The sequence below is a fragment of the Strigops habroptila genome, chromosome 12, assembly GCF_004027225.2.
Source record: "Strigops habroptila isolate Jane chromosome 12, bStrHab1.2.pri, whole genome shotgun sequence".
NCBI lineage: Eukaryota > Metazoa > Chordata > Aves > Psittaciformes > Psittacidae > Strigops > Strigops habroptila.
The window spans coordinates 10,786,025-10,801,977 of NC_044288.2; the positions used below are offsets into that span (position 1 = coordinate 10,786,025).

The 15,953-nt window shown below is 48.5% G+C and overlaps 1 protein-coding gene across 2 annotated transcripts in view; it reads left to right on the top strand.

The window, feature by feature from the left end:
* The first annotated feature begins 1,126 nt into the window (after positions 1–1,126).
* The window catches only part of TGFBI (transforming growth factor beta induced), a 60,402-nt gene continuing 45,575 nt past the window's right edge, over positions 1,127–15,953 (top strand). For both annotated transcript variants that reach the window (XM_030504981.1, XM_030504980.1), the window contains exons 1-7: positions 1,127–1,266; positions 5,799–5,897; positions 12,247–12,311; positions 13,174–13,331; positions 14,119–14,283; positions 14,757–14,903; positions 15,587–15,728. In XM_030504981.1, coding sequence (XP_030360841.1) covers positions 1,151–1,266; positions 5,799–5,897; positions 12,247–12,311; positions 13,174–13,331; positions 14,119–14,283; positions 14,757–14,903; positions 15,587–15,728 — 892 coding nt within the window. In that variant the 5' untranslated portion in view covers positions 1,127–1,150. The remainder of the gene's footprint in view (positions 1,267–5,798; positions 5,898–12,246; positions 12,312–13,173; positions 13,332–14,118; positions 14,284–14,756; positions 14,904–15,586; positions 15,729–15,953) is intronic.

Consider the following 15,953-nt stretch of genomic DNA (forward strand, 5'->3'; position numbering starts at 1 on the left):
CTGTTTGGCTCAGTGGCTGCTCACTGGATGTGTTTCAACTCCCATCCCTTGCCGAGCAGCTGCCCTTTCTGGCCACTGCCCGGTCTGTAAAGACACATGAAGGTTGTGCAGGAGTCTGTCCCAAAGGTAAGTGGCCACGAAGGACCCCTTCTGCTTCTCAGGAGGATTTAGGGAGGAAAGAGCCCTTCAACTTTGGTGTCAGCCGTGTCAGAGCAAATCCACTGCAAACACTGGGATGCGACGATGAGTCAGGTTGGGTAAACTGGGGGCTGGGTGACTGGAATCTCCCCTGCCCCTTTGTACGTGGCACTGCATGAGGAACCTCAGTTCTCTGTGCTTCACCCACAGGTTGACCCATTCAGGAACTGTGCAAGGGCTCTCTCCTCAAAGCCCATGGTGATGAGCACAGTGACAGCCTCAAGGGAGGGTCTGACCTCTCTGCAGCCATCACCTTTACGAGCACAAACACCACTTGCTACCCCTGGCTGGAAAGGAGGTTTCCATGTGAGCTCTTAGGATGGTTGCAGGGCCAGGGCTGGCTCCTGGGGGCCTGTCCCACCACCCAGAGAGGGCTGGCACCTTTACGTCTGTGACCCTCCAGAACAATGGGGTGGCTTATGCCAAAACTCCCCCTGGGGCTTCACCCAGAGCCGTAACAAAAGCAACCTGGCCAAGAGCACAAGCCGATGGCACCCTTACTGCTCCTGCTTAAAAGAAACCTCTCAACACGTGTGATCCCTGCGAGCACTGGAAGATGCTGGGAGTGAGGTGTGATGCCAGTGGGCACTATGAGGGTCCCAGCACGGGGTGGCATTCAAACCAGTGGTGGGGCAGGGCCGGGCGGCAGCCAAGAGCCCACCTTGGGCTGGGGGGTCACAGTGGGGCTGAGATACAGAGGACCCCGGAGCGTGTCAGCCCAACTGCCCCGGTCTGAGTCCCGAATGGGGGGGACCGGATGGACAGACGGACGGACACCACCCCGGGGGGCGGCCCCCTCTCCTCTCCCTTCCCTTCCCCTCCCCTCCCGCCGGCCCGGGCGGTGGCTCCGCTCCCCCCGCGCCGCCGCTCCCCGCCCCCGGCCGCCGCCGCATTTAACGGGGCGAGCGGCCGCCGCCGTCCCGTCCCGTTCCCGTCCCGCCGCCTCCTGGCCATGGCGCACTCGCCGCTGCCGTTGCTGCTGGCGCTGGCGCTGGGTCTCGCCGCCGCCGCCAAGTCCCCGTACCAGCAGGTCCTGCAGCACAGCCGGCTCCGCGGCCGGCAGCATGGGTAAGCGCATCCCCGCGGGGAAAGCAGGGGACAATGGGGGAAAAAACTGCTTCTCCCCACGTTTGCACAAATCCCAGTGGGAAACGGCGGCGGAAGCTGCCCGGACGCCGTCTCGCCCGTCCCGGTGCCGCCGTCGGCTCTTTGCGCGGGTGCGGAGGCACCGCGGAGCCCGGCGCCGGAGCGGGACAGCGGCAGGTCGGCCCGGCCCCCGGGGGAAGCAGCCGCGGTGCTTTCGGCCCCGAGAACGGCTTTTTCTTACCTTGTCGCTCGGATAATTACTTTTTCTTTCATCCTCGAGCCACTTCTTTCTTCTGTGGATAACTTTCCTCCGTTCTTTCGGGATGCTTAACATTGTAGATGTCATTTTAGACCCCTCAGTGATTCCTTATCAGTCCTTATCCCCGTTAAGGGAAAAGGGGAAAAAAAAAACCATCCCCAGATTTTGAAGGGTCAAACATTTTGTGGCAGGCATTCAGGAATTCTTGTTTTCATCAATTTATGGCAAAAGAAAGGGAATTGGTTCAATGGCAGAGGAGTGTCTCTGTGGAGTTGAGCACCAACTTCCTCTTTGAGTGGAACCCCCACTCAAAGTCTGGAAGGTTTTATGGATGTCTTGAAAAGTCTTGGAAGTTTTCTGGATGAAAGTACTCACTTTTTCATTCATAAAACTTCCGAGATAAGGGATATCCAAAAAATGTGTGTAGACCTCTCTTGTTAGATGGACAGTATGTTATGGACCGAGTAGTTTGAGTCTTCACTGATAGGCAGGAAACTAACCCAATGTTAACAGTTGTTCCCACTGTGTTTAAAATGTATTGGGAATTAGGGAGGGTGAAGGGATGACAAACCTTTCAGCTGGCTTCTGTCTCGCAGGAGGGTGACATTGATTGAACTGTAGCTTCCATTTAAATGGCTTGCTGAAGGCAGGGTCATAAAATGCTTTTAAAAAGCCCCCCAAGACTTAACTATTGCAGTTTAACACGTTATCTGGCAGAGATCCAGGTCAGTGTTTATGAAAAGGAGTGTGCTGTTTGTGTGTCTGATGAGGTACAGAATGCAATAAATGCTGAGCTGATGCCTGTTTGTAAAATCTCCGTAATGAAGGAATGACTGTGATTTACACACAAATACAGTGAGTCTTCCTTTTCATCTCTACGTGATCTGAAACCCAGTAAATACCCAGTTCTGCTGATAGCCCCAAGGCAGAAGTTTGCTCAGACTCAGGAAGTTAGTCCTGGTGTAAATCAGCGCACTCATCTCTGCAGAGAGAAGCCTGTTAATCCCTGTACAATCAATAGCCACAGGGTAAGACGTGAGTGCTGGTGCCTGAGATCTTTGGAAGACACAAGGAATTAGTATTCCAGAGTTTCCAGATGAAGTGAAGTTACACTGAGATAAACCCAGCGTAGCTGACCACAGCCCGGTGCTCACTGGTCCCTTTGATGGAGAGAGCGATTTAGACCAAGCTAGCTTTTAAACATCAGTTAAACGTTGAACATTGATTAACGACGTGCCAAACAGATACAGCAACACAAAACCAGCCAACAAGCCCTGGGATGTGAGACGTGTTGTTTTGCTTACAGGAGGGAGCTCAGGAGGGATGTGCGACCAGGATTGCCACCCTTTCTGCTGCGAGCATCCCCCCACACCATCAATGCCTCTATTGAGCTGAGAGCGAGTTGGGTGGCAGAGCTTGGCCCTGCAGCAAAACTTGTACATCTTAATGAACCTTGGGTTTTAAAGTGAATCAGCTCAAGTCCAGTGGAGGAACTGAGAGGTGTATCAGGAACATTAACATTTGAAGATAAAGAACTAGGAGGGCCCACCCGGCTTTGTGGGCACTATGAGATGCTGGGGAGCTTCATGGGCATAGTCATGGCAGGTAGCTGGGGCCATATGGTAAATCCTGCCCTGCTCTGCTTCTTCCAAAGGGCAGTCCCGGCCCCAGCAGCTCCCAGCTGCTCCCTGCCAAGTGGAAGGCTTCAGCTGAAAGGGAACAATAGGCAGTTTTATCCTCGAGTCAGCGCGGCTGGCTGGGAACGGCATGGCAGAGGTGATGAACTCCAACGAGGAGAGGGGAGAGTGTTGACAAATTCATTTTAAGCCAGACTGGGCAAAAGACCAGAACACGCACCGCAGGGAGCCGCTACTACAGCCTGCCTGCGGGAATCATTGATAACACGGCCCTGGGGGGGATTTTTCCACACTGGTGGGAAGTTGTTTTCCCCCATAAGTCATGGAGAGAGCAGCAGCCCCACAGAGCTGCAGTCCCAGGCAGGGAGCAGGGAGCAAGGCTGCGCCGGGTTCGATGCTGTCTTGAAGACACAAGGGTTTTCTTGGCAGGCTGCTCCCAGGGATACAGGGGAAGTGATCAAACAAGTCCTTCAGTAGCCAGGCTTGTCAAGATGAATATTAGAGGGATTGTCCACTGCCGTCAGCCAGACGCTGAAATCGAGGCAAGGTTTGGAATTTGGATGTAATTGGAACCATATTGCGGCGCGGCGGGGCTGGGCAGCTGAGGTGGGCTGGGGCAGGGAGCACAGACGACTCTCTAAGCGATGATTTGGTGTGGAAATTTCTGGGCCCAGACCCGTTTGCACCAGCTGAAAGTTTGGCTTTATGATTTCTAACTTCTAACTTTGTGATTTCTAACTTCAGGAGATTCTTTCTCCTTGTCCCTTGCCTTATATATAGAAAGGGAGCTAAACTACCATTACTGGATATGGCAGCAGCAAGAGGAACGGCAAACCTAATTCCTCCATGTCCCACAGCCCTCCACTTTCCCCTTGGGGCAGGACGAAGGTGCCAGGGCCATGCAGGGTTGGATCCTGCCTCCAAAGGCCCTGCGGCAGCCATGTCAACAAAGGCTCATTGAAGGGAAGCCAAGCTCCTGCTGAGACTGGCGCTGGACTTAGCCAACATATAGGAGACCCTCACGTTAATTCATGCTAATGATGGGCAGGCTGGCCCGTTTTGGAGAGAGCTGAATTTGGGACGCTGGTGAAAAGCAAGCACGGCCTCAGGAATACTTGGTGATCAGGCTGCGAGCTCCGCTTTTGTTAACTCTGGTAGGCAGGCAGGCAGCATCCCGGTCAAACTCAGCGTGAAACAGGCTGCTGTCTGTTTTCCTAAACAGATCAACAAGACCTTTACTCCAGGCCCATCCAGAGTTTCATTTGTGCACATGAAAACTCTGCCTTGAAGTTGCTGAGCACTTCTGATGGGCTGAAGTGATGATTTATGGATTTTGCTTAATTGTTTGTTTTCCCTCCATCCGCCTGGCAGCCAACACTGCGCATTCTTCTGGTGCTGCTGCCTCAACTGGGGCATGATGTTGGCGTTAGGAATCCAGCCTCAGTTGGGCTGAGCATCCTCAGCTTGCTCGGGTATTTGCTACATCTCTGGCTCAAGCACAGAGGCAGTCAGTGGCCTCACAACCCAGATCCATAAATCATATCTCATGCACTGATTGTGCATCCATGGCCAGGGCTGCTGGCCATAAACCACAAAGATGGTTTGTGGTTTGAGCCAAGCTGAGCAGGGAAATGCTGTACTGGCCAAGCCAGCAGCAAGTAAACTCCCAACTCCTGTTTGACCACATCTTTGCTTGCAGTGATATCACTTCTTAGAAAGCTGAAAGGCTGCAGTCAGCTTCCAGTGAGGTTAGTTGCACAGATAACACCATCTGCTCTTCTGGTAGAGGAGCTTTCAGCACTTTATGAGCTGGTAGAGCCACTCTCAATCTGTGCTGTCATACCTGGTATGTTGAAACAGGAGTGGGCAGTTGCCACTGCTCGTTTTCCCATCAGCAGCTCAGCATCGGTGGCCGGAATTGGCTGAATCTATCACAGAGCAAAAGTACCTGTTCTGGTTTTGGTGCAAGTCAGTCCACAGGCTGATAAATATCTGTTTTTATGTCTTAAGCAATATAATAATGGGGGGGTTTGGAAGGTTTTGAATTATTGCATAACTTTTTACTATGGGGGTGCTGAGGTCCTGGCACAGGGTGCCCAGACAAGCTGCGGCTGCCCCATCCCTGGCAGTGTTCAAGGCCAGGTTGGACACAGGGGCTTGGAGCAACCTACTCTAGTGGAAGGCGTCCCTGCCCTTGGCAGGGGGTTGGAACTAGATGAGCTTTAAGGTCCCTTCAACCCAAACTAGTCTGCGATTCTACAATCCCAAATTGTGAGTAACTGTTCACCATGGGAATACTAACTAAAGTATTATTTTTAACTTAATTTCTTTACACTTTGGTGAGAGGTGGAACATGGAAAAAAGCCAAGATTTTGCACTCAGTGAAGAAAAAGATGCCCTGGCAGAGTGAAGAGAGATCTTCACTGCTTCCTCCACCTCACGATAGTCATTATACACTCAGATTGAGCAAGTTGACTTGCCGCTCTCAGTATTTTCTCCCTTGCAGTCACAGCAGGGCTTTTTGGGCACTGCCAGGTGGGGTCTGGCTCCATGCTGGGGGTCAGCACTGGAAGAAGGGAGGCTTACATGACCCTCTTCTGTTTTGTCATTACTTGTAGCCCCAACGTGTGCGCGGTGCAGAAGCTGATTGGCACGAACAGGAAATACTTCACCAACTGCAAGCAGTGGTACCAGAGGAAGATCTGCGGGAAGTCAACGTAAGTACCTAAGTGGAGGCCAGGGTCTCCCACAAGAGCCCGTTGTGGAGGTGGGTGCTGGGTGGGAGAAACAGATGGTGTGACAGACATGGGATATCACAGCCCGCGGCGTGGGTTTAATGTGCGTATGTGTTAGGAATTGGTTTAGCCTTTTACTCCCTAAGCAATCTTAGTGTTTTCCTCAAACGGCAATCATCATCCTAAAGCACTTAGATATTAAGAATGGAAAGTATCATGTAAATACAAACCCTGATGGTTTATTCTGATTGCTTTTCTATATATATTTATATAGCTCTCAGAGCTGTAATGAAGTGTGTGCCAGATGTTTTCTAGTACTTAGCTGTGTCGCTCTCCATTACTAGGCTCAATGCTGCCTAGATTTAAAACAAAAAAAAGGGAGGGGGGGGAAAAGGCAACCCAGAGCTGATGGATATTGGAGAGAACATGAAATTCATCTCTGTATGTTTGCTTTGGAAGGGAAAACAGAAGTAAGGGGAAAGAGGTGTCGCTTTTAGCCAACACTCTCTGATGACTCCACCAGGAAAATGAATTAGACTTGCAGGCCAATTCCACGTCTGAAATGGCAAACAATAATATTCAAGTAGCTGTTGCATAAAGTATCTGTGTAAGCAGCCTCGGGACATTCTTTTGAAAGATGTAGTCAGCAGATAATTAAGGCTGTGCATGCCTGACTCTGTGCCAGGCTGTAGATCAGGAGCAGAGAATCTTTCTCCTCGGTGGAGGCCAAGCTGGGCTTTCAGGCACGTTTGCTGTCCCACGCTTCAGCAAGTACCACCATGTCACCAAATATCAGTGCAAAGATGCTCTGAACAGTGCTGGATGTAGGGAGCAGAGATGTGGGGCAGGTTGGTCCTGGATCTCCAGGGTCAAGAACAAAGAGCATAAAATCATCTTGTGTCTTTCCAATGTAAATTCTATAGAAATATGCAGTTCTTTACTGCAGATTATATAAACTCTGATTCAACAGCAGACCTTGGGATTTGAACTGTGGCAAGCTATATTACTTATATTTTGGTTGCCCTCATTGGTTTAGATGTGATGGCTGGCCATTGGGATTCATTTTGTGGGTCTGGTATGGAGAGGAGAGAGACAAAACAGGAGTCAGCACTGTACACAGCTTTCGGCCTTTCATCGTGCTACCCATGAATTCATCTAAAAGAGGGCAATTCTATACTTCAGGATGATGTATTTCAGGGTGTACCATATAGTGAGATTGTGTAGTGGTTTCCTTATGTCCAATAGTCTTTACAGAATAAAAAAAACAATGAAAAATAAAAGGAGAGAGAATATTGTAAAAAAACCCAACTCCCTTCCCTTAATTCTACAAATGCACCAAATCTTGGAAGACCTAATTTGTGTGATTAGAGTTCAAGCTCTCATCGTGGCTGAATAGTGGCCTTTTTTGATGTAAAATGGGCAAGATTATGGCATGGCAATATGGTATCATCATTGCCTCTTCTGATAACAGAGTGGCTTAGTAGGTCTCCAAAGAAAACATGACTCAGCTGTGGATGTGGGATAGCTTTGCTGTTGTAGTCACTGCAAGGCACAGCGATCCAGCAATGGATTTCTTCAGCTCTGAAGCATATGAAAAACTAACCTCACATAACCCAAGTGTGCAGCTGAATTTGGCAGAGACAAACTCATCTGCTTATCTCCAGGAAGAGGTGGAACAAGTGGCATCTGGCAGTATTTCATGATTTCATTTGAGGAGATGAGGTGATCTCTTCTAACCTCATTTTCTCTGCTTTTACCCAAGTGTCCAATGCAGTGATGTATCACTGAGGGAAAAGTGTACAGAGCAGTAACCTGCCTGTTAACCTGTGAGATAATATTCCCATTATACATGGAATTTGCTCATTATTATTTGCTTTGCATCATCTCCACAATGGGTGTTATTGTCTTCTTCTCAATTCTTAGTCAGTTTTGAGCCTGGCCCTACTTTGCCCTTTAGCAGTGTTTGTGCAGAGCAAAAGGCACGTGCCTTGACTCAGATTTTCCAGGGGACCCTGGGACAGCTCTGGTTACAAACCTTTGCTGGTGATGGCTCCCACTGGACCTAGTTTTCGTGGCGTATGGAAGCAATCAGGAGTCATTTGGGCCATAAAGGACACGATCCGTTACACTACGGCAGTCAGATTCTTAAACCAGTGTCAGGGGTCTGATGGTGTGCTGTGCTCAGTGCTGTGTGGACACAGTTAATGGTGCTCAGCAGGAACCCTTGAAGCTGGCCCATTGTGTGGGACTGAGCTGGTCTCTGAGAGGTTCTGGGAACACCAGATGCCTTTAAATCCCGGAGAGTCAGGATTTGGCGTGTTCCTCTGTATAACTGGGTGGATCCAGCCTATGCTCGGGATCCATAGTCAGAAGTCCTCTCCTGGAGCTGGGTGCTTGGCCCTCCCATTGGCAGGGGGGTCCACTCCATCAGCACAGGGAGGGTCGTGGAGCTGGGTAAGCATGGTCATGTCTCTCCTCCTGCTAAAAGCCTTATCCCACCTGTGAGAAGAGCAGTCCTGGGATAGGAGACACTTGACCCGTCTCACCTACTTCACATCTGACCTGGCTGTTATCCTCCTGATTTGCTTAAAGGGTCAGTGGTTCCCCAGGTTGGATGTGTGGTACAGGTGCAGATACGTGGCTCTAGGAAGATAGTTTTGAGGGCTTTGGTTCCTTTTCCTGAGCACTGTTTCAAACAGGTAGTAGAGAGGGAGGTCAATGGGAGACCAGGTACTGCAGGGAAGCAAAGCTGAGCTCCTGCAGCATCTTCAGGTCCTCAGGGGTGGAGTGCTCAACCAGGGCTGGATGTGCACGATGGAAATTCCAACTCATGCATCAGAAGAGGACTCCTACCTCTTTATCTGCCTTATTTTAACTTGTTTTTCTTCTCTTTGGTGGAGTATTGGCTCACACAGGTTAGGGAGAAATTAGAGAGAAGAGTTATGTACATTTTTTATCATTGCTGATGAAGTGAGATAAGACAGTTGGCAAGAAGTTTGACACTGCTTTGATTTTAATGAGCACTGAAACGAGATTGTTTTGGTAATTAGGTAATTTTCCACTCTTGGTTATTTCAAAGCCAAAGAAACAGTTTATTTAGAGTATATTCTCATCGTTGTGCCTGTGCTTTTCATACTCCCTTATGCACTGGACTCATTGTTCCAGGAGTGGGCTTGCAACTGAACACGTCCCCACACACTTTTTGTCTTGAGAATGAAAAGACAGCTTACATACATTTCAGGTTTGATTATTTTTTGAGGAATAACTAGTGGCAGTAAGTTACCCCTTAATACATTTCTTCTTTAACTTTTAATTTAACTTTCCTTTTCTTGTCTGATGCACTTTCCTGCAGGAAAAAAAATTACTCTGGCACGCACTTTACAAAACCAAAACATATGGATTTTATTACAGGAAATGATTACAAATGGATCTTTATTCACTAATATATGCCTAAGCTTATTTTTATTACCTTGAAAAATGCACTTAAAATTTAATTTCAGATCCTAAGAATGCAACAACAGTGACACACGGACTAATAAAGCCAGGGAGCTTGCTTCTGCAGCCAGACACAGATAGACAGATAGATAAATAGAGTGTTTCAAAACCAGAAGCTGAAAAACTATAGGTTTGACTCCAAATTACCTAATGGGGAGGCCAGGAAATTGTGGTCAGAGGTGTTATAGAGTGGATGACAAATGGTCTTTGTGAAAGGGAATTGTTTGTTTAACCTACATCAGTGGCATCTGCCATGTCCTGGTGTAGTGCTTGGTAGCACTGAGCAGACACCGGAAACAGGGATGGACTTGGCACTCCAAAGGCTTTTGTGCAGAACCTGTGGTGTGGTGCATGGGAGATGTTCAGCGTTTTCTCCCAAGAGCTGTTTTCCCCTGGCCATGTAAAAGAAATACTCTTCCTGGGCAGCAGACTGGAGGAGGACATGTCAAAGGAGCAGTCTTCCTCCCATATGGATGTATAGGGTCCAGTAGCATCAAGATGCAGAGACCAGAGCTGTGCTGCTGCTCCCCAGGGTTGGAGGTGGCTGCAGGACCAGCTGTGAGGGTGCCCCGTGCCCAGTCCCAAGCTACCCTTTGAATGGTGCCCACGTGCCTTTGGATAGTCTTGTGCTTCCACGAAGTCCACCAGCCATGGGACAGCAAATGGCTGAAGCTGAAGCTCTTTTTTGCGACCCACATCTCTGCCTCCTTGTAGGTGCAAACACTTGGCTGAGCACCTCTGTGTTCACACAGCAGCCCTTTGCAGAAGTTTTCTGGTACTCAAAATGCTGGCATGCAAAATGTGTACCAGGTGATGCGGGTAGGTCACCTTCAGTGGGTGAAGGGGACAGGGGGCTTGAGGGAGCCCCTGCACATATGGAGCTGGCCCCATGACCAGCCTCGGTGCTTCTTGCTGTTAGTTTCCCTTATGGGCTGGTGCTGGAAATGTCCATGAACTCACAGAGTTCTTCCCTGTGAGGGTGCTGAGGCGCTGGCACAGGGTGCCCAGAGAAGCTGTGGCTGCCCCATCCCTGGCAGTGTCCAAGGCCAGGTTGGACACAGGGGCTTGGAGCAACCTGCTCTAGTGGAAGGTGTCCCTGCCTATGGCAGGGAGTTGGAACTAGATGAGCTTAAAGGTCCCTTCCAAAACAAACCAGTCTGGGATTCTATGAGCGCATGGTCCCTCCATCCCTTCCCGGCAGGCGCCTGGCTGCTGGGGTAGCCCCTAGCCGGCGAGCCCCACACTGTGTGCATCAGCATCCTGCCCCTTCGTCACAGCTCATTAATCTCCGATCGATCTATAAATAAGCCTTTTAAAGCCTACGTCAGCCCTCAGGAATTATTTATGCTGAACTTTGGAATGATTTCTCTTTAATCAGCTCTTCGTCTTTGATTACAGGTCTGAACCAGGGGAACTGTCTAGACTGAAGTTAGTTTCTAGGGAGAAAAATTGGAGGTAGGGGAGGGAAGTGGTGGGGGGAGAAAGTGTGTGTTTCTAATGAACACGAGACAGGGAGGCTGGGGAGAGCAAAGCAGCAGGGTGTTAAGATCTCCAGTAGTCAAAGGAAGGGATTGCTTTAGGCAAACTCTTTCCCACATGGAATATATAATGTCTAGACAATCAGTCTGGGTTTGCTTTGTAATTCTCTTAGGAAACCATGACACAGAATTTATTTGCTTCTGTCACAGAAAAGCAGGTATTTGTTTCACTTACTGCCTCTTAATTACCCTGAAGAATTCCCTCTTAAGCCCCAGGCATTTCCAGTGTTTGTTAACAGTGTTAAAATGATGACAAATATCTGAAGCTTGAGGATTTTCCTTTCTCTTTGAGCGAGTGTGTTGAGGCTCAGCGATACAGCATCCTACTTGTCTCACATCCAGCCAGGAGCACAGAGGAAACACTTTTCTTCGGGAGGAACACCTATTCCCTCACTGGCTTAGCCCATCAATCAGATGGCCTTGCTCCTTTCACACCAAGTGTAAGAGCAACAGGGGAAAGAATCCCCTGTGGAAAATAAATGGGCAACTTTTGGATTTATTTTTTTCCTTGTTCTTTTCCCCCCCCCCGTTAATATCATAGAATCACAGAATGGTTTGGGTTGGAAGGGACCTTAAAGATCATGTAGTTCCAACCAACCTTCCTTGAACACTGCCAGGGATGGGGCAGCCACAGCTTCTCTGGGCACCCTGTGCCAGCGCCTCAGCACCCTCACAGGGAAGAGCTTCTGCCTCAGAGCTCATCTCAATCTCCCCTCTGGCAGGTTAAAGCCATTCCCCTTGGCCTGTCCCTACAGGCCCTTGTCCAAAGCCCCTCTCCAGGTTTCCTGGAGCCCCTTTAGGCACTGGAGCTGCTCTAAGGGCTCCCCTTCAGGAGCCTTCTCTTCTCCAGGCTGCCCCAGCCCAGCTCTCTCAGCCTGGCTCCAGAGCAGAGCTGCTCCAGCCCTCGCAGCAGCTCCGGGGCCTCCTCTGGACTCATCAGCCAGGGAATTCCCTAAATCCCACGGGAGATGTGCCCAAATGAAGCAGCACTTGCAGTGCCTTGTGTAGGTTATCTGTTGGGAACGTGGTGTTGGTTTCAGTCCCCTCTTTGTATGAAGTCTCCTGGAAAGTGTGGTTTTAAAAAGGAATTGCGCCTGCTTTTTTCTGTGGTGAAATTGGCAGCATGCAGCCCTGAAGGAGATAAAAACCACGGTTTGTCTGTTGTTCCAATTCTGCATTTCTAATGAAGAGTTTGCTTAGAAACATCACCAAATATGGATGGACGCAGAACTATAGCAAATAGAGAAAAAGCAGTGAGACGCCATCCGTTAATCTGCTGTATCCATCTCTTATTCCAGAGTAATCAGTTACGAGTGCTGTCCTGGATATGAAAAAGTTCCTGGAGAAAAAGGCTGCCCAGCTGGTAAAAATATGTTTGACATTTTCTAGACTCCTTAAACTGATACAGCTGCCTGGTAAGGGGAAATGTTAGGAAATTGCTCAAAGTGGATTTGATCTTTGCAATTTGTGCACAATATTGCCATGAACAAGTCAGAAATGGACTCAGCAGAGCACCAGCTGAGTGCCAGATCAGCTCCATAGCATGCAAAATGTTCCAGACAACTTCAAACCTTGGCTATAATTAAGCTTAATCAAGCATGGGAGGGCCGTAGGGAACTACTTACTCCAACAAGTTATATAGCTGTATTGGAACTACAATCCTAAGGAATGATCGAGTAGCCGGCAGCTCTGCCAATCTCTGCTCATTGTTGTTTTGGCAAGCGTGAGGTTAGCAAAATTGCATTTAGGAGGAGATACAGTTCGGCCACTGGTGAATTCACTGGGTTTGTTGAAGACAGATATATTCTGCTTTTGGTTTCTGAATACTTACTTGATGCTACCCAGTTAACGACGTGGGGTGGTGTGGATGGGTCAGTGGAGACTGAGTCCAGTGGTGAGCTGCCAGCTCCGAGCACCAAAAGCCTGAGTACACACAAGGATTAAGTGAAAACAAGGAATGTGTTTGCTTGCCTCAGTTCACATCCATATAAATCCAGAGTAACTCCATTTAAACCTGCAGAGATGCAGTAGATCCTGGATTACTCTGCTGTAATTGAGGCTGGGGCTGTCAGGCTATGATTATTTATTATCTAATTAATGAACAGGTATGAGTTCCCTGATGTGCTTCGTTTCCCCAGGTGTTCTCACCAGCAGCTCTCCTTTAATTCAGCATAGAGTGGGAGGGATGAATGATGTGCTGGGAACATAACCGCCTCTTCTTTCAGCGTTGCCACTTTCCAACATCTATGAAACCCTGGGAGTTGTTGGGTCTGCCACCACGCAGCTCTACTCCGACCGCTCCAACCTAAGGCCAGAAATTGAAGGACCCGGAAGCTTCACGATTTTTGCCCCAAGTAATGAGGCCTGGGCATCATTGTCTGCTGTAAGATATAATTCCTTTTCTTCCTTCTCTCCCTCTGGCTTTGTCTAGTGGAGATCCAGCTCTGCAGGGGTCTGCATCCAGCCCCATCTGGCAGAATAGACACAGTTCTGATACAGGAAGGACTATGATTTTCCAAGGAGGGAATCGCTGCACTGGTCCATCAGCTCCAGAGCTTTGTTTCTGGAAGAGCCCAGCACTAGAGAGATGTGGATGCTCTCCAGCAGGTGGATGTAGAAATCACCTCATTTAGTTTTCCCTGCTCTTTACCATTAGAGATTGCGTTAAGGCACTTTCCATCCCTTTCGTGTTTTTCTTGTTGACACTTACTTTACCCCTCTGGTTGTTCTTAATAATTTGTACAAGATATGTAAGAACAGCTATTGGGGCAGGGAGGGGGCATCTTTTTGGCTACCCCCCCTAACCCGCCTCTACCCAAAAGTGCACCAGTGGAGCCCCTTGCAGGGATGCTTCTGTTGGGGAAGGTCTGGTGTATTTGTCCTTGGCCCTTTTGTTGCCTCACTGCTCATTTCAGTGCAGCGATCCCACACTGGAGCTTGCTGCCATCATCCATTTTTCTGCCAAAGAGGGGGGTGCCAGAGCTGCTGTTGTAAGGCAAAAGATCTGCAAAAGTTAGAGCTCTTTATGTGCACAGATGGTGAACACATCACTCAATATACACACAGACACACACCTTAGGAGCACGCTGGATGCAGCCAGGCTCCTGGCTCTCTCTAACAACTGCCTTAATTCCACTCAGCACTAAAACCCGAATTCTTCTGATTTTCAGGAAACTCTGGATTCCTTAGTGAGTAACGTTAACATTGAGCTGCTCAATGCCCTCCGCTACCACATGGTGAACAAACGAGTCCTCACGGATGATCTGAAACACGGGACAACACTTAACTCAATGTACCAAGACCTGCCTATCCAGATTCACCACTATCCCAATGGGGTAAGATGTGTATTAAACCTACCCAGAGCAGGCTTGCTTTTCTGCTGCTTTGCAACTCCTATGCTGTCCTTGGACCTCTAGGACTCTGTAATGCTCAGGTTGACAACTATTAATTTAGAACACATAGTTAGAAGGATCTTGAAAAGCATATTTATAGTCAATAGTTTCATCAATGCTATTGCACGGAAGTTGCCCACGTTGCTGCCTAAGTGTTGGTTCTTGCAGATTTCCTTAGTCTTGATGATTCAGGGGAGACAAAACCACTGATTATTTTCAAAGCTCTTTAAATGTTTCAGACATTCTTGATAGCGCATTCTCATTCCTTGTGTGGTTTTTTTTTTAGGAAACCACATTTCTGCTCCTGCTGATTCAGTATTATAGCACTTGCTGTGTTTGAAATAGAAAACCAGCAGTGGCTGCTTTACCTTCATGTTTTAGTGCACATAACACCCCGCGGCTCTTTCCCTCTGCAGATTGTGACTGTGAACTGTGCCAGGCTGTTGAAAGCTGACCACCATGCCACCAATGGAGTGGTCCATGTCATCGACAAAGTCATCGCTACCACTACAAACAGCATTCAACACATCATTGAGACCGAGGAAAGCCTGGAAACTCTTCGGGTGAGTCCACCCCGCGTATGTTCCAGGCTCCTTAAAGATGTTCAGTCATCCATCCTGGTGCATTGTCATGAAGTGCTTGCCAGTGTCTAGGTGCTGTGATTCTAAAGCTGCTGATAAAATCCTTGTGCCAATATACCTTATTTTGCTTTAGGAAGAGAAGTGTTTGATATCAGTGCAAGTGGGGTTTTATGAGAATGATTGTCACCCTGCTATTGCTGTCAGTAAAGTGATGTAGGCTGAGTCTGTCCATCTCCTCACTTTTCTATGGGAGTCTCACTTGGAAGATATTAACTGTTCAGATTTGATGAGTACCAATTTATTTGCCTTGGCATTCTCCAAGTTAAGGAATAACTTTAAAAGCACAGGGGTTTTGCAGTCAGCCAGCTGTGGGTTCTGATCTGAATTATTCACTGGAATTATTGTGACCCTTTCCAGGCCTATCAGGGTATTTGAATTAGCTCTCAGTCTTGCCAGAATAGGGCTCTTGTACTCAAATTTCTGGAACACAAGAGAACCATGGGCCAGGTCAAATTTATAAAGGGACCAAAGTGCTGAAAGAAGCTATTCAGGATTTTTTTTAAGTCTTCTGAAATTATAAAAGCCTTAATAAATCTGGCCCTGGACAAAGTTGTTGACCTTTGTATTCTGGCTGAATGTTTTACCCTCTCCCTATTTCTCTGAAGGCTGCTGTGGCTGCTTCTGACCTCAACAGCTTGCTGGAAAGCAAAGGCCAGTACACGCTCCTGGCTCCAACCAACGAAGCCTTTGAGAAGATCCCACGAGAAACACTGAACAGGATCCTGGGGGACCCAGAAGCCCTGCGGGGTATGTGCTTGTTTACTGAGCCCAGCGAGAGGCTGAAGAGTGTTTTTTGGTTCTTCTGAATTCCCTCTCCAGGACATCTGAACCCCTCCTTGATGCACTCTGACAACAACTGCAGTAAGCTGATTTGGCAGGCTCCAGCTTTTTAAACTGGACAGCCCAGACTGCTTTGGATGTAGATATGGTAGATGTGTAGATATGGCAGCAAGAGTGGTATCCAGATATGGA